This window comes from Anser cygnoides, chromosome 6 (genome assembly GCF_040182565.1).
Source record: "Anser cygnoides isolate HZ-2024a breed goose chromosome 6, Taihu_goose_T2T_genome, whole genome shotgun sequence".
Taxonomy (NCBI): domain Eukaryota; kingdom Metazoa; phylum Chordata; class Aves; order Anseriformes; family Anatidae; genus Anser; species Anser cygnoides.
The window spans coordinates 35,856,425-35,880,117 of NC_089878.1; the positions used below are offsets into that span (position 1 = coordinate 35,856,425).

The following is a 23,693-nucleotide window of genomic DNA, read 5'->3' on the forward strand; positions in this document are numbered from 1 at the left end:
AGTGAGTTATTTGTATGCTTAAAATTAAGGGCATTTGTGCAGAAGATGTGGCCATTACATAGTAACTCATTGCAGCATGGAGCATCTGTTTTAACATCGATATTTAAAAGTTCCATCACTTGTGTCACCATTAATAAATGTCAGGAATGAATTGCGGTCTTCTGTCAGATAGTGGTAAACATTGCAACAGGACAGTTTACTATGCAATTGCATATATTGCTAGCTGGGCCTGCAGCACAGGGCATTGCTCACTGCTCCCAGACACAAGCTGTAGCAAGGCTGAGAAGCCCTTGCATACACTTGACCATCCTTCACGTGGACGAGTTTGTGTTGCTGAATCTTTGGTGTCCTTGGTGAAGGTAATGAGGCTACACAGACCTTGGGCATCAGTCTATTACTTGTTTAACCTTCCTGGAGAGGGCAATTACCCCGCTTTCCCGTACAGAGTGGTGACTCCTTCCTCCTGCTTTCGTTATCGAGAAGGGGAATGTCGCCACGTTTCTGACTGCCAGCGTGGAGAGATGGCAAGGGTCAAAAGGATTGAAAGTGAAAGGCAAGGATCAGCAATTTAGAGGTGGCTATTAATATGCTGATTTACTGTCACTTGAGTCTAAAGAGACTTTTAACAATTGCTTGCCTTTTGCATGCTCTTTAAAATGCTGTGTTTTTTTTTTTTCTCCTTAGAAATCATATTGCATTTTAATGAATTACTTTTATTTCCAGGTGGCTGCCGACTCATCCCTTACTCCCATGCAGTACTGTACTTTAAAAAAAAAAAAAGAAAAGGTGTGAATTCATTGCAAACTTACACCCCGCTAAATCCTTAAACTGTAAGAAAGCAATGAGTTACTTTCCCCTTTTTCTTCATGCACTCTTAGTTACAATAAGTGCTGGCAACAAAAAAAAAAAAGTATATTCTGCCTCAAAAATCTGAATTATTTAGGAATCTCCATAAAATAATAATACGGGTTGTTAAAGTTAAATAATAATATCTGGTTTAAATCATTTCATCTTCTGTAACTTTATGATACAATGGGAGGACTTGCCTGAAGTCAGAGGACCTAACATGACTAAACTCTTGGGGCCAAATTTAATTCCTAACTCTGTCCCTGGTTTTATTACTTAAATCAAGTCATGACCTATCTTTGCCTTGGTTAATGACAACGTAGGATATAAATAGCCTATAATCTTGGGGATTTTCTGAGAATTAATTATTTTTAATGAAATGAAAGACTCCATGATGTGCAGACTATTTTTATTTATTATAATTACTTATTATTAATTCACTGAAACTTTAGGAAGTTTTATTGTAGGCTCCTTGTGACTCAGATTTATACGTTAGTACTTTTGTGCTCCATCATGACTGTTCAGTGCCATTACCCAGCCTAAAAAATTCATCATTACAGGCTAGCTCCAAAAAAGGATGGGGGTGCTGAAGGCAAAGGGAATTGGCTTAAAATGAAATTTGGGGAAAATCAATGCCTCTCAGTCTTGGGCTGTGCCCTTGGCAAACCCCATTGGACTCTTGCCTGACACAAAGGCATCTAAGTCCAAATCCGTAAGACCTCAGTCCTACCCCAGGCCTGCTCCTGCTCTTTCCTGTTGCCGGGGTGCAGTCTTAGAGACTGGGTGAAGCTTTAGGCAGGGGGGCACCACGTTTTAATGTGACAGTGGCTGGTGTGAAGGCACTTCAGTCGGATGGAAGTCAGCAGAGTGACGCTGTCCTCACCTGAGACCTGGAGTAGCTGGTTTTATTTGCTTGTGTGTTTTCATGTTAGCGCATCCATTCAGTAGTGCTCTGATAGGAAGCCGTCATGCTCTGGAGAAGCGGGCTGGCAATAAAATGCAGCGGCTGTGTCCGCTTTCTATCATGGGATTACCAAGGAGGAGGAACGCATGGGTCTCCTGCTTGCCAGGCTGCAAGCTGAGAGCTCTTCCCCTTCCTCCTAAACATCTCCATCTATGCAAAAAAGAGTCAAAGGCTTAAATCCAGAGAGAGGGAGGGCCCAAGAGGAAGCACAGTGTTTAGGGCACACAGTTTGGAGGGTGCTTACATCTTGCTGCAGGGAACGTTGAGCTTCATAAGCAGCATCTGCTGCTCAGACAGTCATTCCCTTCATCTGAAATACAGAAAAGATAACAGTTTTGGAACAAGAAGCTTTCTTTTATCTCTTTTCCTTTTTTTTTTTTCTTTTTTTCCCCCCCCTTTCTTTTCACACTTCAAAACAGTTTCAGTTCTGTGGGCGATGTGTGCATCACAGCTCGGGAATCCTGGCCTCGACCAAACATGCTTTATGGCACATAGCTGCAGTATTATATCTCTTCTCCTTTGGTCGTACAATGTATCATTGGTTGAACCATTGCCCCAGCACTTAAAATGACTGCCTCCTTGAGAATATTGAATTTATATCATCATTTAGATAACAAACCGCTCAAATAAGAATGTGTCTTTATGGTTTTGTGAAGCTCTCAGAACATGTTTGAGTGATGCATGAATAATGACCTAAAAATAAATCAGCTTTATACTATTAACCCAGGGGTGTGAATCTCCCATGGAACACAAGCACGGACTAAATACAGTGTAATACAATTCATACAACAAAATAAAGATTTCTGTCCCTTTACTCTTCAGCTGTCACGTGCCTGTCAGAGACCAACGAATCTGCCGATGTCACTGAATGCCTGAGGTGGGCAGGACCGATGCCGCCTCTTGTGCAGGAGTGTCTCGTTCCCTGCAAGGATGACTGCACCTTTACCCCTTGGTCTAAATTTACAGCATGCTCATTTGACTGTGAATCAACCAAAACTAGGAGACGGTCACTCACAGGTATAATCTTTTATAATATTTATCTGGTGATGATGCTCTTGAATGATGTTTCTTGGACGTTGGTGAACTGATGTTGGGGCTTTGGAAAATTCCAGATGGAATAGTGTACATCCCTAATTGATTTTTGGTCTGATACTGGTCATTGCCTGCTTCATGCATGTGCATTTCAGGATGAGAATGGTGCAGAAAGTCTCAGTGGTGGAAAGCCATTTTTAGACATAAACCAAATAGTGACAACGCATTATGCAAGGTTACCTGACTTGTTAATCTGGGAAACGTGCAGCAAATGTGCGTAGAAGTAGAAAAATAAATGTATTTCTCTGTTTAAGACTGTTGAAATCTGGATAAACTTTAAAGCAGGGAGTTCTGCGCTCAGCAGTATTCAGTAGCTCAATAGTGCAAATTAATACCACGAATGAAGAAAGAACAGTGTTGTTTAAACTGTTTTGCTTGATCTTTTATGTATGTTCATAAAACATTCTAGCTCAAACCGTTTAATGGAACGTTCTCCCATACTTGCTGTTGTGGTGGTTTGTAATTACGTTATTTGAATGCTGACCAAACTGGAAAGCTTTCTAACTGTGTGGAGCAACTTGGTTTACTGGGATTTGTTCATCCGTCCCCACTGTGTCTCCCCATCCTCCCTCCCACGCCCAAGTTACTTCAAGCCAAAATTAATTGTACTGTTTTTAGAAGGTTTACAGTGAAATTACTGTTGTTACCCTGAACATCCATGTCTTGTCATACTTTTGTGTTTGAGAGCTATAGAGTAGCTGGCTTTAGTGTGTTCCCTTCCTGGAGTTGAGCTCCACTACCAGAGGTGAAACTTCAAAGACTTCTACTGTAGAGCAAAAATCCAGCAAAGCCATAAAAATGTGCTCTGCTCTGATAATGTCTGGGAACTAAATGACAGCAAACTATGGCACCTACCACTGTTCCTTGCTTCTAGAATCACTTGTACCATGATTTTTATTTTGTTATTCACTTTGTTACTGCTGGAATGTTCCAAGTTTTTAGTAACTGACAATCACAGCATAAAGACATAATGGCATCAAACTGCCATTCATGAGTACGATTCGCTATAGGATAAAGATTTCTCTTTTACATAAACATCATTATTATAAAATGCTCTGTTGTTTCTGTCAAAGACCATATTTAAAATGTTCTCCATATCAGTGCTTGTACATTTAAAGTAGTAGAAATCCCTATCAAAATAATATATGCTTGATCTTATAGAAATTGTGATACCTTAAGAAGTAAGTAAATATTTACTTCCAGGTAGTTTTAAATCAGAATTTTCATTATGAACACGTGTACAAGCTGCAAAACAGTATGGTTCTACCTATCTCCTTTCTTGCTCTGTTATACATCAGACATAGATCCATTCAAGACCAAAAATGGTTTCTGCTATCCAGGTTTTGGTGGCTTATCTCCTCACCTGTACTGCATTTCTCGTGATCTGACTCTCCCGTAACACCTTGCTGGGTTCCCTTCTTCCCAATGGGAAGGATTTTTAAGCCTCAGCCCACTCCCTGCAAAAGCATCCTGAAAACAGTGGTGAAATGCAGCAGGTGTCCCAAGTGGTGCTGGGCGGCACAAAGCCACGGGGAGCAGCCAGGGAAGGGCCAAATCAGAAATCGGCTCTGGTGTGGCCACAGTTCAGAGAATTCAGCGAGATCAGTGCTGACCTGTCTTAGAATAAAATTCATGAAAATTGTTGCTGGCCTTAGTCATACAGCTGGAGAGCAAAAGTCTTGGGAAAAATCTCATCCATATAAACTCAGTCCAAATATTTAAGGAAAGTGCTGTTTAGGGAGTTCTTCACAGTTTTTAAACAAGTCCTTTACCCATTTGTATTTCACCTTTTCTGTGGGAGCGTGTGAGTTGTATCTCCTTGCTCATCATTGTATACGTCTATGCTCAAATGAATGCTTTGACTTCATTTTAAGAGTTCATTAACAATGTCATATTACAGGAATCTGCTAATTGTTTGCTAAGTATTTGCCTGCCTCCCACTCAGTTTTCGATAGTATTATTCATTTTACTTTGTAAGTAATCATAGACTCTACATTCAAAATTAGTCATTACTTAAGAAGCAAAAGACTTATTACAAAGCACATCAAAGTTCAAAGTCATTATGATGAATATACATTTTTTTAAGCAAGTCTTCAATTAATAGTCAAATATTCAGTGTACTATAGATATAATGCATTTTATGTAGATCGATATTTTCTTAATGTCATACAGGTTTTATGGATAGTATGTACTACCTATAATATTTAATGTATCTAAAGTTAGTGTTCAGAAGTTCAAATTAAAAAAAAAAAAGCTTTATAATGGAAGGGTTTGTGTCCTTGAAAATTTTGGTGATGACATTTGTAATCATCATTTTTAAAGCAGTCTGTGGAGGTGATAAAAACATCACCATCACTGATTTTAAAACTACTTCTTTGTGAAGAGTATGGTATGAAGGTATGAAGGCCACTTTTGCCTTTGATATAGGGCTTTAATAGCAGCTTCATTAGAGGATTCCTACGCAATGGATGGCAGGGCAAGATGGAAAAAATGTTTTGTGGGAGAGTGAGATTATTAGCATCCTTACCTATATCTGATATGCTTCATATAGTCATGGCAAAACTTAGAAACCATGCAGTCGTGGGCAGGCCCCAAAGTCCTGTGTTTACTAATAAAATGCAAAACATTTGGCTCTACATTTATACTGATTTTGTGGCTTCCATCAACTTGCTGAACATGAAATGCTGGAAATGCCACTAGAAAATTCCCTATCTGTTTAAAGCCTTTTAAGACTTTCCTTGAAGTATGTGGAGTTGTACCTCTTTTACCTCACCTGAATTCATTCATAAATATTTGTTATGAGTGTTAGGGAGGATAATATGAATAATTTCAAGTTCCCTTATAGTCCTTCGTGGTAGCTGACTTTGTAAAAGCTGGCGCGGCATGTCCCCTGTCTCCCAGGTGCCAGGCTCAGCCGATGAAGGCTTCCTCGAGGCTGCGGGCAAGGAGCCAGCCTGGTCCACAGCTGCTCTTGGGGATCCTCTTCCTCCCCCTTGGCTGTAAGGGCGCAGGGAGATGGGGCACGGAGCCAGGCACACGGATTCACGTGCCTAAAGGGTGCTGCAAACATGCCCCGCTCTCCTTTAGGGCTTGCCCGCTGTTGCGCTGCCAGCTGAAAAACAGATACTGGCATTATTTGCTTTCTTTGAGTTTATTATCCCTTTGTGTTTGCAAACTTTACCTTCCCCAGGACTCTTGATGTACAATTATGAAAGAGCTGGGGCTTGGAGGACGATAGTAATAAGGGCCCTTCTCTTTGGAGATGCCTGCTCATAGCAAGCAGGTGTTGGTAAGGGCAGCTGTGCTCCTGCTGACACGACTGCTGGTGCTGGACCAGCAAGGGGCTTGTTGGGTATGCAACTTCGTGTTTCTTTTTACTATCGTACTGGTCTGCAGTTGCAAGGAAAAAAACATTTTATTTTATTTTATTTTATTTTTGAGATCAGAGCTTTAAAAACTTTTTGCAGAAGTATTTTTAGAGTGTCCAGGATCCCCAAAGAGTGTTTGAGGATCTGATACACAGGCAGTTTGTTAGCAAAGATGAGTTCTCCCCGTCTCTGTGGATGACAAACACAAAGGCATTCCTGAGTTCAGACAGCATAAAGATTGCTCCACTTCACATTGGCTAACCCATGCCAAGAAAAGCATTGATTTTACCTTTCAGAGGCTATACACAGACCTCTTCCCCCTTGAGCAATTGTAGGGGTTCGGGGAGCATGGATTCTCTCCTTCGCATTATTTCTTCTTGTACCGGGGACCTCTTCTCATGTCTAGAAGTCCTCCAGGAACGCGGGCTGCAGAGTGCAGTTGCGAAGAGCTGCCCTGCAGGTTCATTTAAATGCGTCTGCTTCCTGAAGCTACCGAAGGGGAAAGATCTGTAAACAGCCTTCTTTTCAAACCTATTGAAGGAATAAAGCAAAAGAAAAGATTAAACCAAATGTAACCATTGAAATGCTTTCCAGCCCTAATAATTTCCTGAGGATTATCTTCTCTGGTTTCTTCAAAGTAAGGTTTGTGTGCAGAGTGCATCTTTAACTAATTTGTAAAGTAGCCTCAAAGAAGAAGTTGTGGCTAATGTGGAGTCCTTTGTAAGTTGTCCTGGCAACCATTGATTGCAAGCGAATAGAGACAAAGCAATCAATTTATTTTCATCAGATAATTAGAGAAAAGTGATATTATATAAAATTACAAAGTGTTTTCTGGGCAGACCGTTACTCCATTAAGACTGCGTTTTGCTCCTTGCCCTATCCATCACAACAGTATTTCCAAGTTCTCTGGTTGCCCCTGGAGATAAATACGTTGTCCTTGCACTCCAAAGCACTGGCAGCGGCTAATAGATGCTTCGGAAACATTCCTGGATATTAACATTCAGATTGTCTTGGTTCTAATGTGTTGAATTCCTGCAAGTATAAATAATATGACATGTCGTTATCAAAAGTAGCAGATGTTAAGCTAACGAACAGCTTTCTCTGGTTGGAACAGGGCGAAGCAGAAAGCGAGACAAATGCCAGAATACAGAAGTTTATCCTCAGGTTGAAACAGAGCTGTGCCCCTGCGAGGTGTTTACCTCCCAGCCCCATGGGAATTGGTCAGACTGCATTATCGGAGGAGGGAAATCAGAGCCACAGTCAGGAATGCGATCCCATGGAGACACCAAAGAGTGTGGAGAGGGGATACGGCTGCGCGCTATTGCCTGCTACGATAAGACCGGCAGACTTGTGGACCCATCTCACTGTAGCAGTTCAGGTAAGGTGGTAAAAATAAAACAAGATTGAACAACTCATGTAAACAGCCCTGATGCTGGGCACTGTGATCCACTCAACAGTTCATTTTGGAGCCTATCACATGTGCGCCTGTTTGCTGGTTGGATTCCATGAGGTTGCCATGGGTGTTGGACACAGTTCTTCTAGTATCTTATTGCTCTTAGTACCAATGTCTTCTGCAGTCTGAGTGTCTGATGACATTTTTACAATTGAAATGAAATAGAAGAGGGCTAAAGTTGACTATGGTGTCAGAATACCAGATGGATTTCTTTTCTTTGTATTAAAATCCCATAAAAGTATAAACTAGCTTAGAGACAGAAGCTATATTCCAATCAGCACATTGTTTGATGATATATCCTACTTCAGCTTTTACTTGCTTTTAGATTTTTATTCATTTTCACTAAATTTGGAGGTTCTTAAAGTTGTTTTCAGTGTGGGAATCAGAAACTTTCTATGGACAATCATATTTAATTGCAAAAACTCCGTAAAGTCCCTGCTATGTTGCTCATGACAAGTACATGTGACTTCAGCAGTCAGTGGTCTCATCCTTGCAATTTTGAGACAGTCTTCAGCTCAAAGTGGTACAGAGCATATATTCCAGTTCCACTGCTTGCTGGGGCTCTAAGCTATGCTTCTGTCTTAGTAGCAATTTGACTCTGCGTATAATGTAGTGGCCTATATCAAACACATGCTTCAGAAGATGGGCAGAATTACAGCTGAAGTAGAAACACAGCAAGAAGGAGATGTCATTCTATCAGGATATTTTTTCCAATTTTTCATAATTTGCAGTTCGTCATAATCATTACTCTAAATTGATTTACAGGCAAAAGCCATTATCTTAGGAGCAAATTCTGTACCCATGCTGCCCCCAAAACACTATTGCTCTCTGACTTCCAGCCAAAAACTTAGGACACCACACAATGTAATATAGCGAGTTGGAAGACTTGGTGAGCTGTGTAATGGGAGAAGGAGAAATGAAGTCTCAGGAGGAGATTAATAAGTACAATGGGAATCACTGACGTTCCAGAGTATAAGGGAGCAGAGAAGCTGCTCTGTGGAGGGTCTTCAAGATGAGGATCAGCAGCCTGAGCTGCATGTGGTAAAGGGGAAAAAAAAAAAACACATCCTAATGAAGTGATTCAGTTCTGGAGTGAATTCCTCTCGCAGCTGTTTATAGCTGTTCCAGCTGGCTGCACGGATTCATAAAGCAGCTTTCTGTGGTTTGTGTTTCAACAACGTGCTGTTGTACCAATTGATTATGCCTCTGTGGCCCATGAAGGAGGAATGCTATACCTTACCCCACAACGTTTTTCCTTCTGCAAAAAGCGAGCTGTTGAGTTTTGAAAGGTGGGTTTGCCTGTGCGGTGCCTTGCTCGTTTGCAAAGCTCGAGGCTTTTATCACTACTAAAAAAGAGGAGCTCATCTATGCGTGGGGCTTCTCTGAATAACCTTGAAGCCTGCTTCCTGTCAGTGATATTTATGTGGTGTTTTTAATGGTTGGGCTTCTCTTAGGGAGGTAATAGGGAGTGGTAGCTCAGGGGGATTGGCTTTCTTGTCTTCAGCTTTTTATCAAAGCAGAAGTGATTGCAACACAGCCCCAGCACAGGATCCATATCAGTGTGGTCAGTACTGTACAGCAGAATCCTCTCATGTGCCCTTAACGTCTGCTCACAGAGTGCTCTTAAGACTCGTAGGTTTGGAATTGGGTGGTAAATGAGGAGTGAGATGTTTCCACCTTCTGGATACCCTGTAGGAGTTCCCTTAAGGGTGAATTATTTATTTCCAGCCAGATCCCTGTGTAAAGTTCAGGATGTATAAGCTGCTCTCCCAAACCAGAGAATCTCATTTGATGGAGGCAGTCAGGATGGTCTCTTCATCCTAAGAAGCAGACCAATGTCACCATGGTCTGGGAAGAAGTCCAGTAAGACGCTGAGCCTTGCAAAGCCTTTGGAACTCCTGGTCAGACCACAGCAGTGGTGCATCAAAACCCTTCGTGAGTTGAATCCTGTACCTGTGCAGGTGGCTGAGGCTGTCATTCCTCATTGTCACCCAGTGTTGGACAGCTTCATTTCTCTGCAAGGTGAACGGGAAGCATTGCATCCCTCTCCGGAGCACATGGATATTTCTGTGACTTTGGGCACAGAGTGCTCTAAAGTGGGCAGAAAGCTCCCTCAGCTCCATTTCCATCACTTGGGACCTGCCTTCCAACCAGAGCCGTTAAGTGAAGATAAGGCCAATATTTACGGTCTCAAGAGCTGGGAGCTTTCAAAATGCACTTCTGAACACATTATTGAATTAGTGATAGCAACAAATCATTATCCAATTAATAATTAGCAGAATGTTATTCAACCATAATAGAGAAAAGCAAATTACAGAAGCATGCAGAATTGCTAAGCCCTGAGAAATTATTCATGACAGGTTTTTCTGAGTAGCCTAGTTTGTCTTGTTCACAATTAGTATCAGCTGACCTTCTGACATTTTCTAGGTGACTACATTTATATCTAATTAAGTCATGGCCTTATTTTCTGAATGCTGGGATATCTAGGCGTTGTTCTTGCTTTATGAGTTTTGGGGGTGAGCATGTTCCTCTTCTCTTTCTTTCAGGTCTCATGACCTCTCTGTTTCCTTCTCTTATCTGTTTGCCAGGACAATGCTCTTCCTTTCCCTCCTTTGAATAAAAGTGAGAATTTGTAATACTTACTTCTTTGTTGGGTGCTTTTGAAGAATTTTTACGAAATGTAAAAAGACACATGTAGGGTTACAAACTTTGCCTTGGAAGCAGATTTAAGTTTGTCCCAGACTTGATAATACGACGAGTATAAAGTGTAGGACAATGAAAGTGGTCAGTCTGTAGCTTTTCTAGAGAGCAGACTTTGGGCTTTTGTCCTCTTGCAGCAATGATTTTCACTTTCCCTGACTGAAACCTGGCTGTTAAACTTGCCTCTTCAGTAGGATTTAATTGACCTGTATCGAAGTGAATGTATCAGTTACCATGTGTACGTACAGTGAGTTTGAGTCTAATGTAGAGATTGATCACTGCTCCGAGAGGTTCACAGTCTGAGGCCCTGAACTTACAGTGAGTTTTCGGGGAAATTCTGCATTTGCAACTTGGGTGTGTGGGGGGGGGTGGGGAAACAAAACAAAAAACATACCCTCCCCAAACACAATCACTGCAATTAAATATTGGGTTAGCTCATGATCATTAGGTACAACCAACTTCAGAAATATAAATCCCAGACTTATCTGAAACTTACTCCCTTCTGCACCAAACCTTTTATTTTATGTCCAGAAAACAACACACCATAGCTTTTTTAATTTATCTTTTCATACGGCTGGCTTTTGTGATGGTGTACAGCTTTATTTTAGTGGTGTCATTGTTTTCCTTGTTGGCTCACTCAGTAAGCTCAAGAAATAACCTGCAGTTTCTAAACTGGGCTAATTCATTTCTCCTGGAGGTGGTTTGCTTTCCTTTTCCTTCCTTTAATCTGGAAATGCAATTAGGAAGTTACGGATAGAGGTAACTATCTCCAACTATATTACAAAAATATAATTGATAATTTGCCTCAATTAGTCTTCCCATCAGAAGACTGGATTGTCTTGCTTTCAGCTTACTGCTGCTCCAGAGGGTCTCTGTTTGCTGGTTGGCATTTGGAGCATCCTCTTTGGACGTGAAATTGTCCCGTTAATTGCAGCTCATCTGCTTCTTTCAATCTGTCATCTGAATTCCTCATACTATTTTTGCATTTCCACCTCCTTTGTTTTGTATTATTTCATGTGGCTCCTTTGCCTCTTTTTTTTTTTTTTTTGTGCTGTGCCAATTTTTATTTTTTTTATTTTAAATCTTAGAGGAACATAGGGTGTCTCATCTGTTCCAAATCAAAGGCTGGAGATCTCTGTGCTGTTGCACAGAGGTTTAGCTTTTGATCTGATGGGGAATTTGTGGAAAGCTGGAATTTATGAAGTGTGCTTATACTATTCAAATTCTGCTTTGCTCACAACAACAAGAGCCTGGAAGAAAGACACAACAGACAAATAGATCCTGGCTTTAAATCACGGAGCAGTTGGCTTCAACCTACAGTCACCTTAAAAAGCTTTAATTATCTCTAAGTTTTTGAAGGGCACGGCAGGGATGCTAATATACCTCGTTATTCTCAGTAGTAGAATGTTTTCTTAGACGGTTTAGTTGCATCTAGACAAATCAAAGGGGGTTGTGGCTGCTGAGAGGGTTCCCGGGCATTTCTGGTGATGCAGAGGTGTCACTCAGACCCTTCCCAACAGGTCTCTTCCTGCTGCTACCAGGAATGCTGCTGTCAAGGTCAGTCTTTGAGAATGTCACTTCTGCTCCCATGAGGACCTGGAATGGGCGGGAGTAGCAAGCATTTGCACCGGGAGGAGTTAAAAGCTTTGACGATGTGAAAGCTCAGAGTTGCTGCTCACATGCTGGAACATTCCCTGCTCCTAGGCACAGCAGGACAGCATTCGCCAGCAGTGACGACGCTGCTTCTGTCCGGCAGAACTGTGTCCCTAATGCTGAGAGGTTCAGGACAGTATGCAAAGGTCATAGAGCAGGCAATTCAACTCCTGCTGCTGAAAACCAGGTAGTCACAAGACTCGTGAAGTCTGGTTTTCTGAAAGATCAGCCCACAGCAGTGCTATATTTCTGCTCATGGCATTCCTCTGGGGCTTGCACTCCCTCACTTGGAAATCCTGGCCACCAGCTTGATGGACATGGCGTGACCGACCGGTGAGCAAACACAAGGACCCACTGCCTGACCCTCAGGCTTTTATCTTTTTGCTTACCTGAAAGCAGTTTTACCTTCAATTCTGAAGCAGTAATTCCACATTTAGCAAAATTACTTTGTTTCCAGCTGAAAGACACAGGATGCTGAAAGCATCTGAGTTAAAAGAGGATGAGTTATTTTAGGAGGAAATAAGACACTTTCAGATAGCTTTTAATCGCTGGTCTTCAATAATCTTTCCGCAAAATGATATTTGTGTATCTCAAAAAAAAAAACTATAAGCAGAGCTTAATAGATTAAAGAAATGTGACCCAAGTCTATCCTGGGCTGATAGCACACTTATCTTTTCTACAAGGTAACAATTATGGAAAAATCAAGTTGGAAAAGCTATGTAGAATAAATGCCTATTTATTTTTGCAAGTGTATCTGTTTTGACATTTGCTGTAGTATAAATTTATTCCTATGTGGTCAGTTTTATTTTGAAGAATGAAAACGTTGCAGAAGCCCCCAATTTGGTTTTGAAGCTCTTCAGAAATAGAAACTTTTCAGAACAGGTGTTTCACCAGTTTTTGAAAATAAGCATTTAATTTCATTTTTAGCCTAAACGAAATTGTACATTGAAGTTTCTTTTTTTTTTTTTAACCACAAACCATTAATTCCAGATTTGAAACAGATTTAGTTTTAAGTGATATTTGTGCTGCCATAGACAGCATCCAACAAACATCCACAATTTTTGCCTCTTTTCTGGCAGCCTCAATCTTGACTGCCTTACTTCTTCTACAAGGAAAGTTGGCAGTCCTGCCTAGGCTGGCCTCTTCCACCTCTGCACCTTAAACTTGACAGCCCTGAGGTGCCTCCTCCTCTTAAAAGTATGGCACCATCGGTTGATGGTAAGATGTAGGCTCAGCGTTCAGACTATGCTGCACCACCTCCATTTGGCATTTGGGCCATGAAATACTGGCCTACTCTTCTTTCTTTCTGTCATTTCTCCTGTGCCTCCCCCTGTGGCCTTTTTATTATAAATAAATGACTGTATTACTTACCAGGACAAAGCCTTTCAAAGACTGCTCGAGGAAGAAGTTTCATCTAAAAATTCACCTTGTTTTCTGCCCGTCTCATCCCCTGGCATGGGAATTAAGGCCAGCTTTGGATCACGTGTGTCTGAATGGCCTTGCCAGCTGCAGACAGGGCTGTCCTACCCTGCCTTCAGTCCCCACTTCAGGACTCCTTAAAGCTATTGTCACCTTTGAGTGTTTTGTGTTTTTTTTTTGCTATCTCAGAGCTAAATAGCTTCTAAATTTAGCCCTGAAATCCCATCTGGGTTCTCCTCTGGACCTTTCTCTGACACTTCTACACGTTTCCTTGGGTGCGAAGTGACAATCTTAATTACAGCTGTGGCTGCCGATGGAGCTGTAGGCGTAAAGCTGAGCTGTAAAGGACCTGCCCTCTATTTCTTGTCTGTATACAAGACTTTTACTTATTGCTCTTATAGCAGTGCTCACAGAACAGTGCTTTTCCACTATCTCTTCCTTTCCTCTTTTACCCACATCTACTCATAAGAAAACTTGGCCACAGCTCTTACTTCCTGGATGTTAAAGAACTATCAAAAGAAATTGGATCAGAAAACAACTGTTTAGACATTGCTGTTCTTTATGGTTTCTGTTTTTGGCAACAGAATCAAAGGTAAAAAGCCATCAAAAAAACGTCATTTCTGAATGGGGCAAGCTGTCTATCAAAGAAGTTTATTTAAAGCAAGACTTCCCCTGAGGCACTAATACATAGTAATGCACATTATTCCAGATCTGTATCTTCTTACAGAAAGCGAGCATGTATCTTATGAGAAAATATTTAGAGGATTAGGTATTTGAGCACCATCCTCTGTAGGTGCTACATTTAGTCATAGTGATGTGCTATTCTTTTTTCCCCATCTTTCTTTTATGCTTTTTGCTGCATTCCATAAAATGACCCTTTTGAAGAGGTGGCACTACCAGCCCATGAGAAGAAATGATTTTTTACGAACCTCAGAACTGGCTTTCTGCCTTAGAATATTACGTTTTTTTTCAGAACCCATTCCAATAGCTGCCGTCTGGGATAGCAGCGTTTGCTGTAAGGTGAATCAGGCTACAGGCTTTCAGAGGATGAGCTGCCCATGTGCTGGGGCTTCCTATCCGATGGGTTCAGGTGCATACCCCCCGGTGGTGCAGGCATGCACACGAGCACTTACTGCAGAGCAGCTGATGCACCGCGAGCCTTTGCTTGCTGAACCACCTTTGCCCACCCTTGCTTATGGCCCTGCCTTTTGTTTCTATTATTAGGTTCAGTCAGTTTTTCTGTTGTTGACAGGTTGATTAAAACTCTTCCGTGGGAGTTGAGAATGTTTTTGGTGTAGAAATAGTAACTCGGTGTGGAAGTAGTCTATCAGAGACTCAGGACAGTTTTGATAGCAAGGTAATGCACTGGGCAATCTACTGCTGACTTCTGCAGTAGGCTACAGTAAAGATATCTTTTTGAAATGTGGCCAGTCTCTTCATCCTTAACAATGCATTTATCACAAATATGGTCTGTTACGAAGCAAGGCTCTAATAAAATGTTATCATACAAAGATGGACTCAGAATTAACATTTTTCTCTCCCTATGTATCGTTCCATTTAGTACGTTATTCTGGAAGTATGAAGAAATACTGTTTTCACCGAAGGCATTTCATGAATGGAGTACTCTAATGTTAAAACCTCTACTTTTCCTGCTCATGGAGAGCTTCATGATCCCTTTGAGAGATGTGTAACTGAACTGGGAAGTGACATATATTCATGTAGTTCACAGGATTCCTCTCGTGTCTTACAAGGCTTTTTATTTTTCAATTTTTTTTTTTTTTTTAAGCTGGTTGCTTTTTATATAGCTCCAGTGAGTACGTCTGTAAGGCAAATAAATGGATGACAAGTCATTTGTAAATGGGAAGTCACTGTTTTGTATCGTTACCACTGGTAGGGAGCCCTGTGCAACCTGCATATAAGTAGGCGTCGTAGTTGTTTCCAGTGAGTGTTTACAGGTTTCACGTTTGACATATTCTGAGGATTTTCAGAGACAAATACATGTATTTCTGCTTGTATGGAGCAAGAATCCTCCAAAAACAAGAACTCCACTTATTGCATATAGGCAAGTGTCTAAATAAGAAGAGCTGATTGCCAGGGCAGCAGTGGGTTTGCTGGTGCATGACATACAACAATAGGATTAGCATGGAAGGGGGAGATGGGCGAGTAGTGGGTATCTTTAAAGGTCCCTGATGTAGTCTGCTTGATCAGAGGTTGGGAGACAAACTTAGAAACATAACAATGGCTGAGTTTAGAAGCTTTGAAGAAGTGAGTCTTAATTAAGAAATATAGATAAAATTAAACTTAAACCCAATCTGCTATAAGGATTATTGTAATGATACTGATGAGTATCTGAGCAGTTATCTTTCCTTAGCCTATGTCTGGGTGCGAGTTACACTTTGAAATCTCTCTGTTCTCCAATGTTTGTAAGTGAGGATGGTGTAAATTAAATAACTATGAGCTTGGTTTACAAAGCTGCTGGTATCCCTCACTACAGACAGATTCCCTCTGGTAAATCTTGGATCTCATTTGTATTTAGTAAACCAGGGGAGTGACCATTATAAACTGTAGTATTTAACAAGATTGCATTGCTCTCTGCTTCTGTCTGAATGTATTGGCGAGGAAATGCTCCAGCAGGGGAGATTGAAGTGCACAACCGGAGTGCTCAAAGTCACACTGCAAAATTGAAACAAAAATCTATAAGGAATTCAACACATCAATACTCCGTGCGGGGGCCTGCTTACGTCACGAAAATGTCCTATTTCCATCTCAAGGTTTTCCATCATCTGAATGAGTTGTGCTGCTCTCCCCGTGCCCGTGCTTAAGCTGTGAAAAGCCAGGAGGACTGTTCCTGCTCTTAACACCCTGTTTCTATCAGATATATATTTTTTAGTGCATCTTTATTTAAGGTTGGATGTCTTTGTGTCCCTGACCTGGTATGGAGGTGGAATGAAACTCCTTATAGGAGCGGGCAGGACGTCATGACAGAATAGCCTCGGTCAGGAGAGCCTGGGGCTGGACCTTGCAGCAGCTATCTGCCATTCAGGGCAGTGCTCACAGGTTTTCCCGACGTGCATAATGGTTAGTGGCATCTTCAGAACGGCGCGAGTATAATTAAAGCATGTCGTTAAGTTTCTCATTTAGCATCAATGAGACAAGAAGGAATCGAGGCAGTGTATTGATTTAGATGTATTGATTTGCGAGGTCACTGTGTCACTCGCCTCCTGCGACGGCGGGGAGGGAGGCTGCAGAGGTCGGCGGGGGCTCAGAAACTTCTCACTGCCTTCCCAGGGGCTGGGTGACCTGTTCTTGAGCAGAGGCCCTTACACTTTTTAATACTTCCCAAGTTTGTAAATTAAAGTACAAGGAACGTACGTTTAAAAAAAAAAAAAAAAAGAAAAGGGAAAAGAAAAATAGTTATCTTTTGCTCGTGTTGTCACGAACCTCCTTGATAATATTTATCGCAAATTTATCTAATTGCTTTGTGCTCCCTTCTGCAGAGTGATCTGGTCGTTTATGCTGTCTGAAATAATCGCAGTATTATAGTGCACAATGCTTGCTAATTATCAGGGTACAAAGAAATGCATCAGCATTTCCTATTCTGTAAAATGGAAACCGTAGAGTTGTTTTGCAAGCTAAGTTGTCTAAATGAGGCTTGCCTGTGTCTTGGGGTCATAATTTGGCAGCCGAAATTCGGTGGCATATTGTGTTGACAATGCTTGACGTCGTATGTTTAGGAACTGGTAGAAAGATGCTCTCCGTGGAGGGCACTGAACTTCGAAACCGAGTTTCTTGGTGTGCTCCAGCAGAGCCTGAAGCCACTGACCTTCCGGCCGTGTGTGATTTACTGAAGGGGGCAGATATTTTTGGTGCCATTTGGTGACAGCTTTCTCCCGGTGCTGGACCCTTGTCTCTTGAAGACGCTTCCCACCCGGTCCAAATAGCCCAAGACTCTGTTGATCTTCAGGGCACTTGGCAAAGGACATCTATTTTTGCAGCTACTGTGGAATTGGGCCTTTGAGAGAAGTCCGATGTATGAGAAAGAGGGGAATTTGACGTTCTGTGGACAATTTAATTTTGTCTTCATGGTGTGTTGCAGATGTGTGTACAGCCTTCAAAAACAGCCTTGTTTCATTATCTACATCTCATAATAATAATAATAAAAAGTAAACGTTATCTCGGGTTTGTTTTACCATATCTGCATTTATTATGAATTGAGTCGCCTGTAAGAACGTGTACGCTAAACAATTCTTAATGAAGTACGGTGGGATGAATTTCTTTCCTAATATACAGAGGATAAATACACTGACAAAGGGAAAAAAAGAAAAAAAAAAGCTATTCAGTTTTGTTTGGAGAAAGCAGATGATTTTCCCAGTTGCAGAGTGGTGATCAAAGCATGTAGGAAAACACAGCTGAGCTCCCAGCCTAAGCGCCATTGATCCTGGTGCATGAGTTTTTATTTGACTAAAGACTTTCGTAAGACATCGGGGCTCCCAAGCAGCCGGCCCACCCCTTCACGGCAGGGGAGCCGCTGCGGGAGGAGCAGGGATCATTTCCAGGACTCGTTTTGTGATCTGGAGCCGAGACAGATTTGTGCAGTGAATTTCTGCCCGTCTGCGTCGGAAGTTCCCCGCGAGATGAATGTACGCTGTGAGGTCCTGTTCATTTGCACTCAGAAGGCAGCAGAGTCGTCTCTCTTCTCCAGAAGAGTTCTCAGTTTGGTTTGCAATCTGCTGTGAGGAATGTGCTAATTAATGGAAATTTCCTTATTTAGTTAACAGATTAAATATAGCAACTAATACAGCTTGTATTTAAGTCAGGACAAGGTGTAAGCTTGCAAATTTTTTAAGAAAATGCAAAATCAAAGTAAATTAGGAATCATAATGCAAAGTCAGCATCAACCCGACTGCCTTGTCAGGATTTATAGAGGCTGTGAAATTGAACAATAAAACCAACCTTTGGATGAATTTCAATAACAATAACGATGAATTAAACTTACCGGCATTCTTTACAGGTCCTCTCTGGTCTATTTAGAATCTATAACCAGTCTGCTATGAGATAACGAGAGCATGTGCCTTTTTGTTGGGAAGAGCCAGTGGGAATAAATAAGCTAAGGCGGTCCATTATTCAAGCTTTGTGAAATATTTGATGCAGAAGTTATTTCTGCTGTTTTTTCGTTGTGTGTTTAATGAATGAATTCATTAGATTATCTCTTAAATTTCCCAGCTAGCAAACTAATAATGCATAAAATCTCTCAAATCCTTGCATATTAGAAAAAGTAAAAAAAAAAAAAAAAAAAAAAAAAGAAAAAAAATTAAACATTTATTTTGGCAATATTACATCTTGTTCAGATGCAACTGAAGTTGTTAGAAACATTAAGAATCCCAGGTTTATTCTGCTTAGTTTCCTTCAGCTAATAACGTTTGCCCTTGGAGCAAGGTTTAAACGTTTGGACCAGGACTGCTTAGGACGAGGTGCTCCTCTTGCAGCTCACAGACCACGGGCTGCCCTGGCTGGGGCACAGTCGTGGTGCTGTGGTCAGCTGGCAGGTCCCGTCACAGCTGCTCGATGCAGAATTTTAACCCAAATTAAAACACCAGCTTGCTTTGTGTTTGATCCCAAAGCTTCAGCGGAGCAGAATCTGGCCCACCGAGTGCCATGGTCCACCAGGTCTCGCTAATGAAGTCCCTAGCTATTAGACTTTCAGCTCTGCGTGGATTTACTGGTCTTACTCTACATATTTCACAGCCGGTTACCAAATAGCAAAATGATTCAATTTTTTTTTTCCCCTCTACCTTTGGTCTGTGTAATTAGAAACATTTCTCCTGTGTCACTGTCCACTTTGCTTCTCCCGTGTTTGTAGAAGGGTGATCTCTTTTATCCTAGAGACTCCAAGGGAAATTACTTGTGTTATTACTAGCGGCAGTAGCGGTGATGCAGAATTGTCCCTCTCTTAGTAATGACCTTGAATTTTATGAAGCACCTCAAGGTTTACTAACAAGGGTAGAACTGCTAGAAGTTTGTTAATTGAAATGATGAAATATGCTAGAGAGGATACAAATGAGTTTAAAGCCAATTCAATTAGAAGTGCATCTGTTTCCAAAGCTGCCGGAGGAATGTTGTTTATTTTCCAATCACTTTTAAGTCTGCCTCTTGGAATCCTTTTGGCACTTTTGTTTAACACTGTGCACAGACCTTACACCCTCGGCAAATTTATCATTTGGAAGTGCAACAATCAAGTGGATGTCAGCATCTCACATTAGCCTGTAAACCTACTAATTGCCTGCTTCTCCCACCACGAGCCAGTTGTGAATGTGGAGGGGGACACAGACAGATGCTGCAGACCCTCGCTGGATGTGCCTGGTGTGACGTGTGTTGTTTGGGTAGATGGGAAAGAAATTGTGCTACTGCACAAATCCATCCCCCTGTGCTGCCGACATCCTCCGGACCGTCATTCAGCCACCTCCTCGGCTCTTTTGGGTTGCACAGCAAAAATGAGAAAAGAAGTTTCTACACCATGAGTTTGAGCCTGCACCTCCAACACCCACCAAACCATCATCCTTGCTTTATTCATCTGCCTTCTCCTGCTTCATCTCTTTTGGGTTGCACAGAAAAAAAGGAGACAAGAATAATAGTTGCTACATCTTGTGCCTTCCCAGTGCATCCTGTGTATTCTGCGGGTACTTTGTTTATTATGGACACTAGGGAAGAGACTCCATTTGTGGCTTGTAGAGCAACAAGCACATTGTTCTTAATGAATAAATAATAATAAAATGAGCTTGGCAGCCTAGGTAAATGCATGTGGTCATCCTATTATCTTGGCAATGTCTCAGTACTAAAACAATAGCACTTAATCATAAAAAAAAAAAACAAACAACATCAACAAAAAACTTATTTGATCAACCAGTTCATTTTTCTCCTGACAATTCAGGACTATTCCCAGTAGCATGTTTCAGAGTGCTTACTTACAATTTCCCATGCATTCGAGTTTCTGTCGCTACCTCCTGCGACACCTGTGCTCTAGCTCAGTGACATGCAGGAGCGTGATTCACACAGTGCAGAGGTTCTCATCTGTAGTTTCTAAATTAAATGAACTTCAGTCTAATGGTATTTGAGATTTTGAGGAATAAATAAAGAGGAAGGAAGCTTCAAAAGAAGAGCGGACATGTGGAAAAAAAGGCCGGGGAGAGCCTATGTCTTTTTCCATAGAAGGTCTTGGAAACACAAGAAATCTTTCATACCAGGTTCTACAGATGAGAGAAAAATGGGAAACGCAATGGATGAGTGAGGTGCTTAAGGATGACATTGACAAAACCATATGAGTAAGCTCACCCATGAGTTAATCTCCCCAGGCTGAGTGACAGTGACTCAGAAATATATGCACGCTCTTTCCTTTATTCGTGTTCTGTTACGGTCAAAATGTAGAATTTGTTATTAATAGATGGTTTTAATAATATATCTATTTTTTTTTCTCATTTTTTTTTCTCTCTTGTGTTATGCACCCTCCCAGTGCAAAAAGTTTGCTCGGAATGCCAAATCTAGGCTTATTGTGTGTATCCAAACTCAACTCTTTTCAGCCCCTTGACACTGGCCAGCCATTTCTTGGCTCCTACAGAGAAAACCAAATATCCCATTCTCATAAGTGATGGTTGTAGATGAGCTGAGTACAACATTATTTAGTAGTTTCTTGTAAAAAGATATCTGTAAAGACATTGTATATGTGAGCAGAGAAGATTCATCACACAAAGATTTTTGCAGGAATTTATTTTATTGAATGAGATCTTTGATCATGGGAATCTCAGCAGTGGATTGACCTCGAGTGGTTAATAGAAGATATAATGATGGCTTGTGAGAAGAGCTTAAAAGAAGGTTATATTCCCGTTTTGATTCTTTAGCACTGTCGAATATGAAAATTTGGTTTCTTTTGGGCAGTAAGGTAATTTAATGCTCTATTAGCTGGATATTAATTATTTATACTTAATATAATTTATAAATATGGGTGAGGAAACTCAAAAAGGAATAAGCTGGCCTCTTAGCACCAGGAAGTCTTTAGAAATCCTGTGGTTTGAGGGATCCCCACAGCACTTTGCTGCAATGAAGTAGAAAAGATTTCTTTAGTTTTGTTTATTATACTTTTCCTTTCTGTTTCTTACTTTTCTATTTTTTTATTATATTTCTTTTTATTACAGAGGTAGATCTTGAACTGCCAAAAGGCTTAGCCCATTTTGCCTTCACTGATAAGTTGATAACCCCTCTGTCTAATCCTCCTTTAAAACAAGGCACTTTCTTTGTTTCTGTTGAGAGTTAATTACCTAGGCTGTCACACAGCCCAAGGAAAAATGATATTTCATGTGGTGGTGGAAGAGAACTCTTTGGAGAACTGCCTAAGAAATGCTTCTCATAAATCTATCATGAGAAAATTTCTTTTACTTATCATAACGTCTTATGAATTGCTCTGAGTGGCAACCTAAGCAGGTGGAATAGAATGTTGGTGGGAAATTGGGGAGTTTCATTTTGGGAAAAAAGTGAGTCTATTTTGGAAATATTTGTATATGTCTGTGCGTGGGTATAATCTTAGCTTGATGAGAATACAAAACATGCAAAGTTGAACTATCTCAGATATGTGATCACCACCGTAATGGGTTTGGTAGGAAATAATTAAGATGCCTAATGCCAGTGGCTTTGAAGCCACAAATGAAAAGGCAACGCAACTCACAGAGATAAGAGGCAGCAAAGTGAAGCAGAGCACGCTGTACGGGGACAGCTGTGCAGCTTTAGGAAAGGGTTCCAGCAGGAGCTGCTGTGCAGAAACAATCGCAGCTGTCAGACTAACGGGGTGGCTGTGCAAAGGAAGAGGGAACAGAGTACCAGCACGAAGCAAAAGAAAGAAGAAATAGAGCATCATTGAACTGAAGGAGGGAACTACTGTTGTTTCTGTTTTTTTTTTTAAGGCAGTGTTTGCAAAAACAATGTCAGTATTTCTTGTACTCCTAGGAGGGGGATGTTTTCTGGATGGGAGATGTCTAAATAAGTCTGAAAGCTTTCTTGATAATGAAGACCAGGATGGAGGTGGCATGCTGCTGCTGTGGATTGATGCTCTGGATGTAACACGGTCCTGGTTTAAAGTCAGCAGCAGGTTTGGACACGGCAGAGCCGGTAAATCCAGCTGCCAGGCAAGACTAATCTCCCTGCCTCGGCTTCCGCGTTTCCTGGGTGTTCAGGGCTCTTGTCCAGACCTTGTGGAGGGAAGCTGCTTCTACTTTTTTTTTTTTTTGTGTGTGTGTGTGTGTGTGTATATATTTCTGTTTCCCCCTGCTGTTGTGACTGTCATCTTGATAGAGAGGGGAGAAATCCTTCTTAAAAGCATAGTTAAATCAGTTAATTTGGTATTCTGCAGGTAAGGAATACATAGGGAGCGTTAGTAGGCTGAAAACCAAACAAAAAGAAAGGACATAAAAATGAGAAATGTCAGAAACACAGTATGGATGAAATTCTGTTATTTCCATGACCATAATTACTAGAGCTGTCAGAGGGACTAAGCCTTCTGTAATAAGGGCTGATCTTAGCAGCCACTGACTTTCATGGTTGAACATGAAATCTCTTTTTTGTTTAAATCAAAATAGTATGTAGAGACATGACAACCAGATAATAGAAACTGGAGGAGAATGAATGCAGCGTGGTGAGCAGGGATGTGCAGGAGCTCCTAAACCAGCTGTGGGGCTGTGTCTGTGTAGAGGAAACCTGGTTTTGTCCTAAGAAACCCTACTGGGTTTTAGTGCAGTAAAGTGTTTGGTATTCTGACTTTAAGTGATCCTGGGAGCACTTTTAGGTCAAGTCAGGCAAAGTTTTCTTATGCCATTTATGAAATGCAGAACAGTCAAAATGGTTGCAAAGATGTATAAGAAGAACTGCCAGGAGAAAGAGGGAGTCACATTTCCTCTCTTCTCCCAAGAACAAACCCCACCTGGATGCAGGTGGCAGATGCATACCTTGTGCATCTTGGTGGAGCTGCCAAGAGCACAGCCCCAGTGAGTCCATCGGCCGTGGGATGTCTGCTGGGAAGAGAGCCTCTGACTCCCTGCCCAGGGTGACCATCTAGACAGACAGAACAACACTGTAGGATCACAAAATTAGGCAGTACGCTTAGTTCTCCAAAATGTATTATGACCAAATTCTCATAGGAAGGATGATTACCACCTGT

The 23,693-nt window shown here is 41.3% G+C and overlaps 1 protein-coding gene and 1 long non-coding RNA gene across 13 annotated transcripts in view; one reads left to right on the forward strand and one right to left on the reverse strand.

The window, feature by feature from the left end:
* THSD7B (thrombospondin type 1 domain containing 7B) overlaps positions 1–23,693 on the forward strand; it is a 518,195-nt gene that overhangs the window by 415,926 nt on the left and 78,576 nt on the right. For all 10 annotated transcript variants that reach the window (XM_066999216.1, XM_066999215.1, XM_013186367.3 and 7 more), the window contains 2 exons: positions 2,633–2,827; positions 7,385–7,648. In XM_066999216.1, coding sequence (XP_066855317.1) covers positions 2,633–2,827; positions 7,385–7,648 — 459 coding nt within the window. The remainder of the gene's footprint in view (positions 1–2,632; positions 2,828–7,384; positions 7,649–23,693) is intronic.
* Positions 1,617–7,378, reverse strand: LOC106039328 (uncharacterized). Of its 3 annotated transcripts, XR_001209168.3 has the most exons (4): positions 7,092–7,378; positions 6,560–6,801; positions 2,055–2,120; positions 1,617–1,960 (listed from the first exon to the last, which is right to left on the reverse strand). It is a non-coding gene; the product is annotated as an uncharacterized lncRNA (long non-coding RNA). The 3 variants fall into 3 exon arrangements; XR_001209166.3 differs by lacking the exons at positions 1,617–1,960; positions 2,055–2,120 and adding an exon at positions 5,721–6,459; XR_007162905.2 differs by lacking the exons at positions 1,617–1,960; positions 2,055–2,120 and adding an exon at positions 5,721–6,486.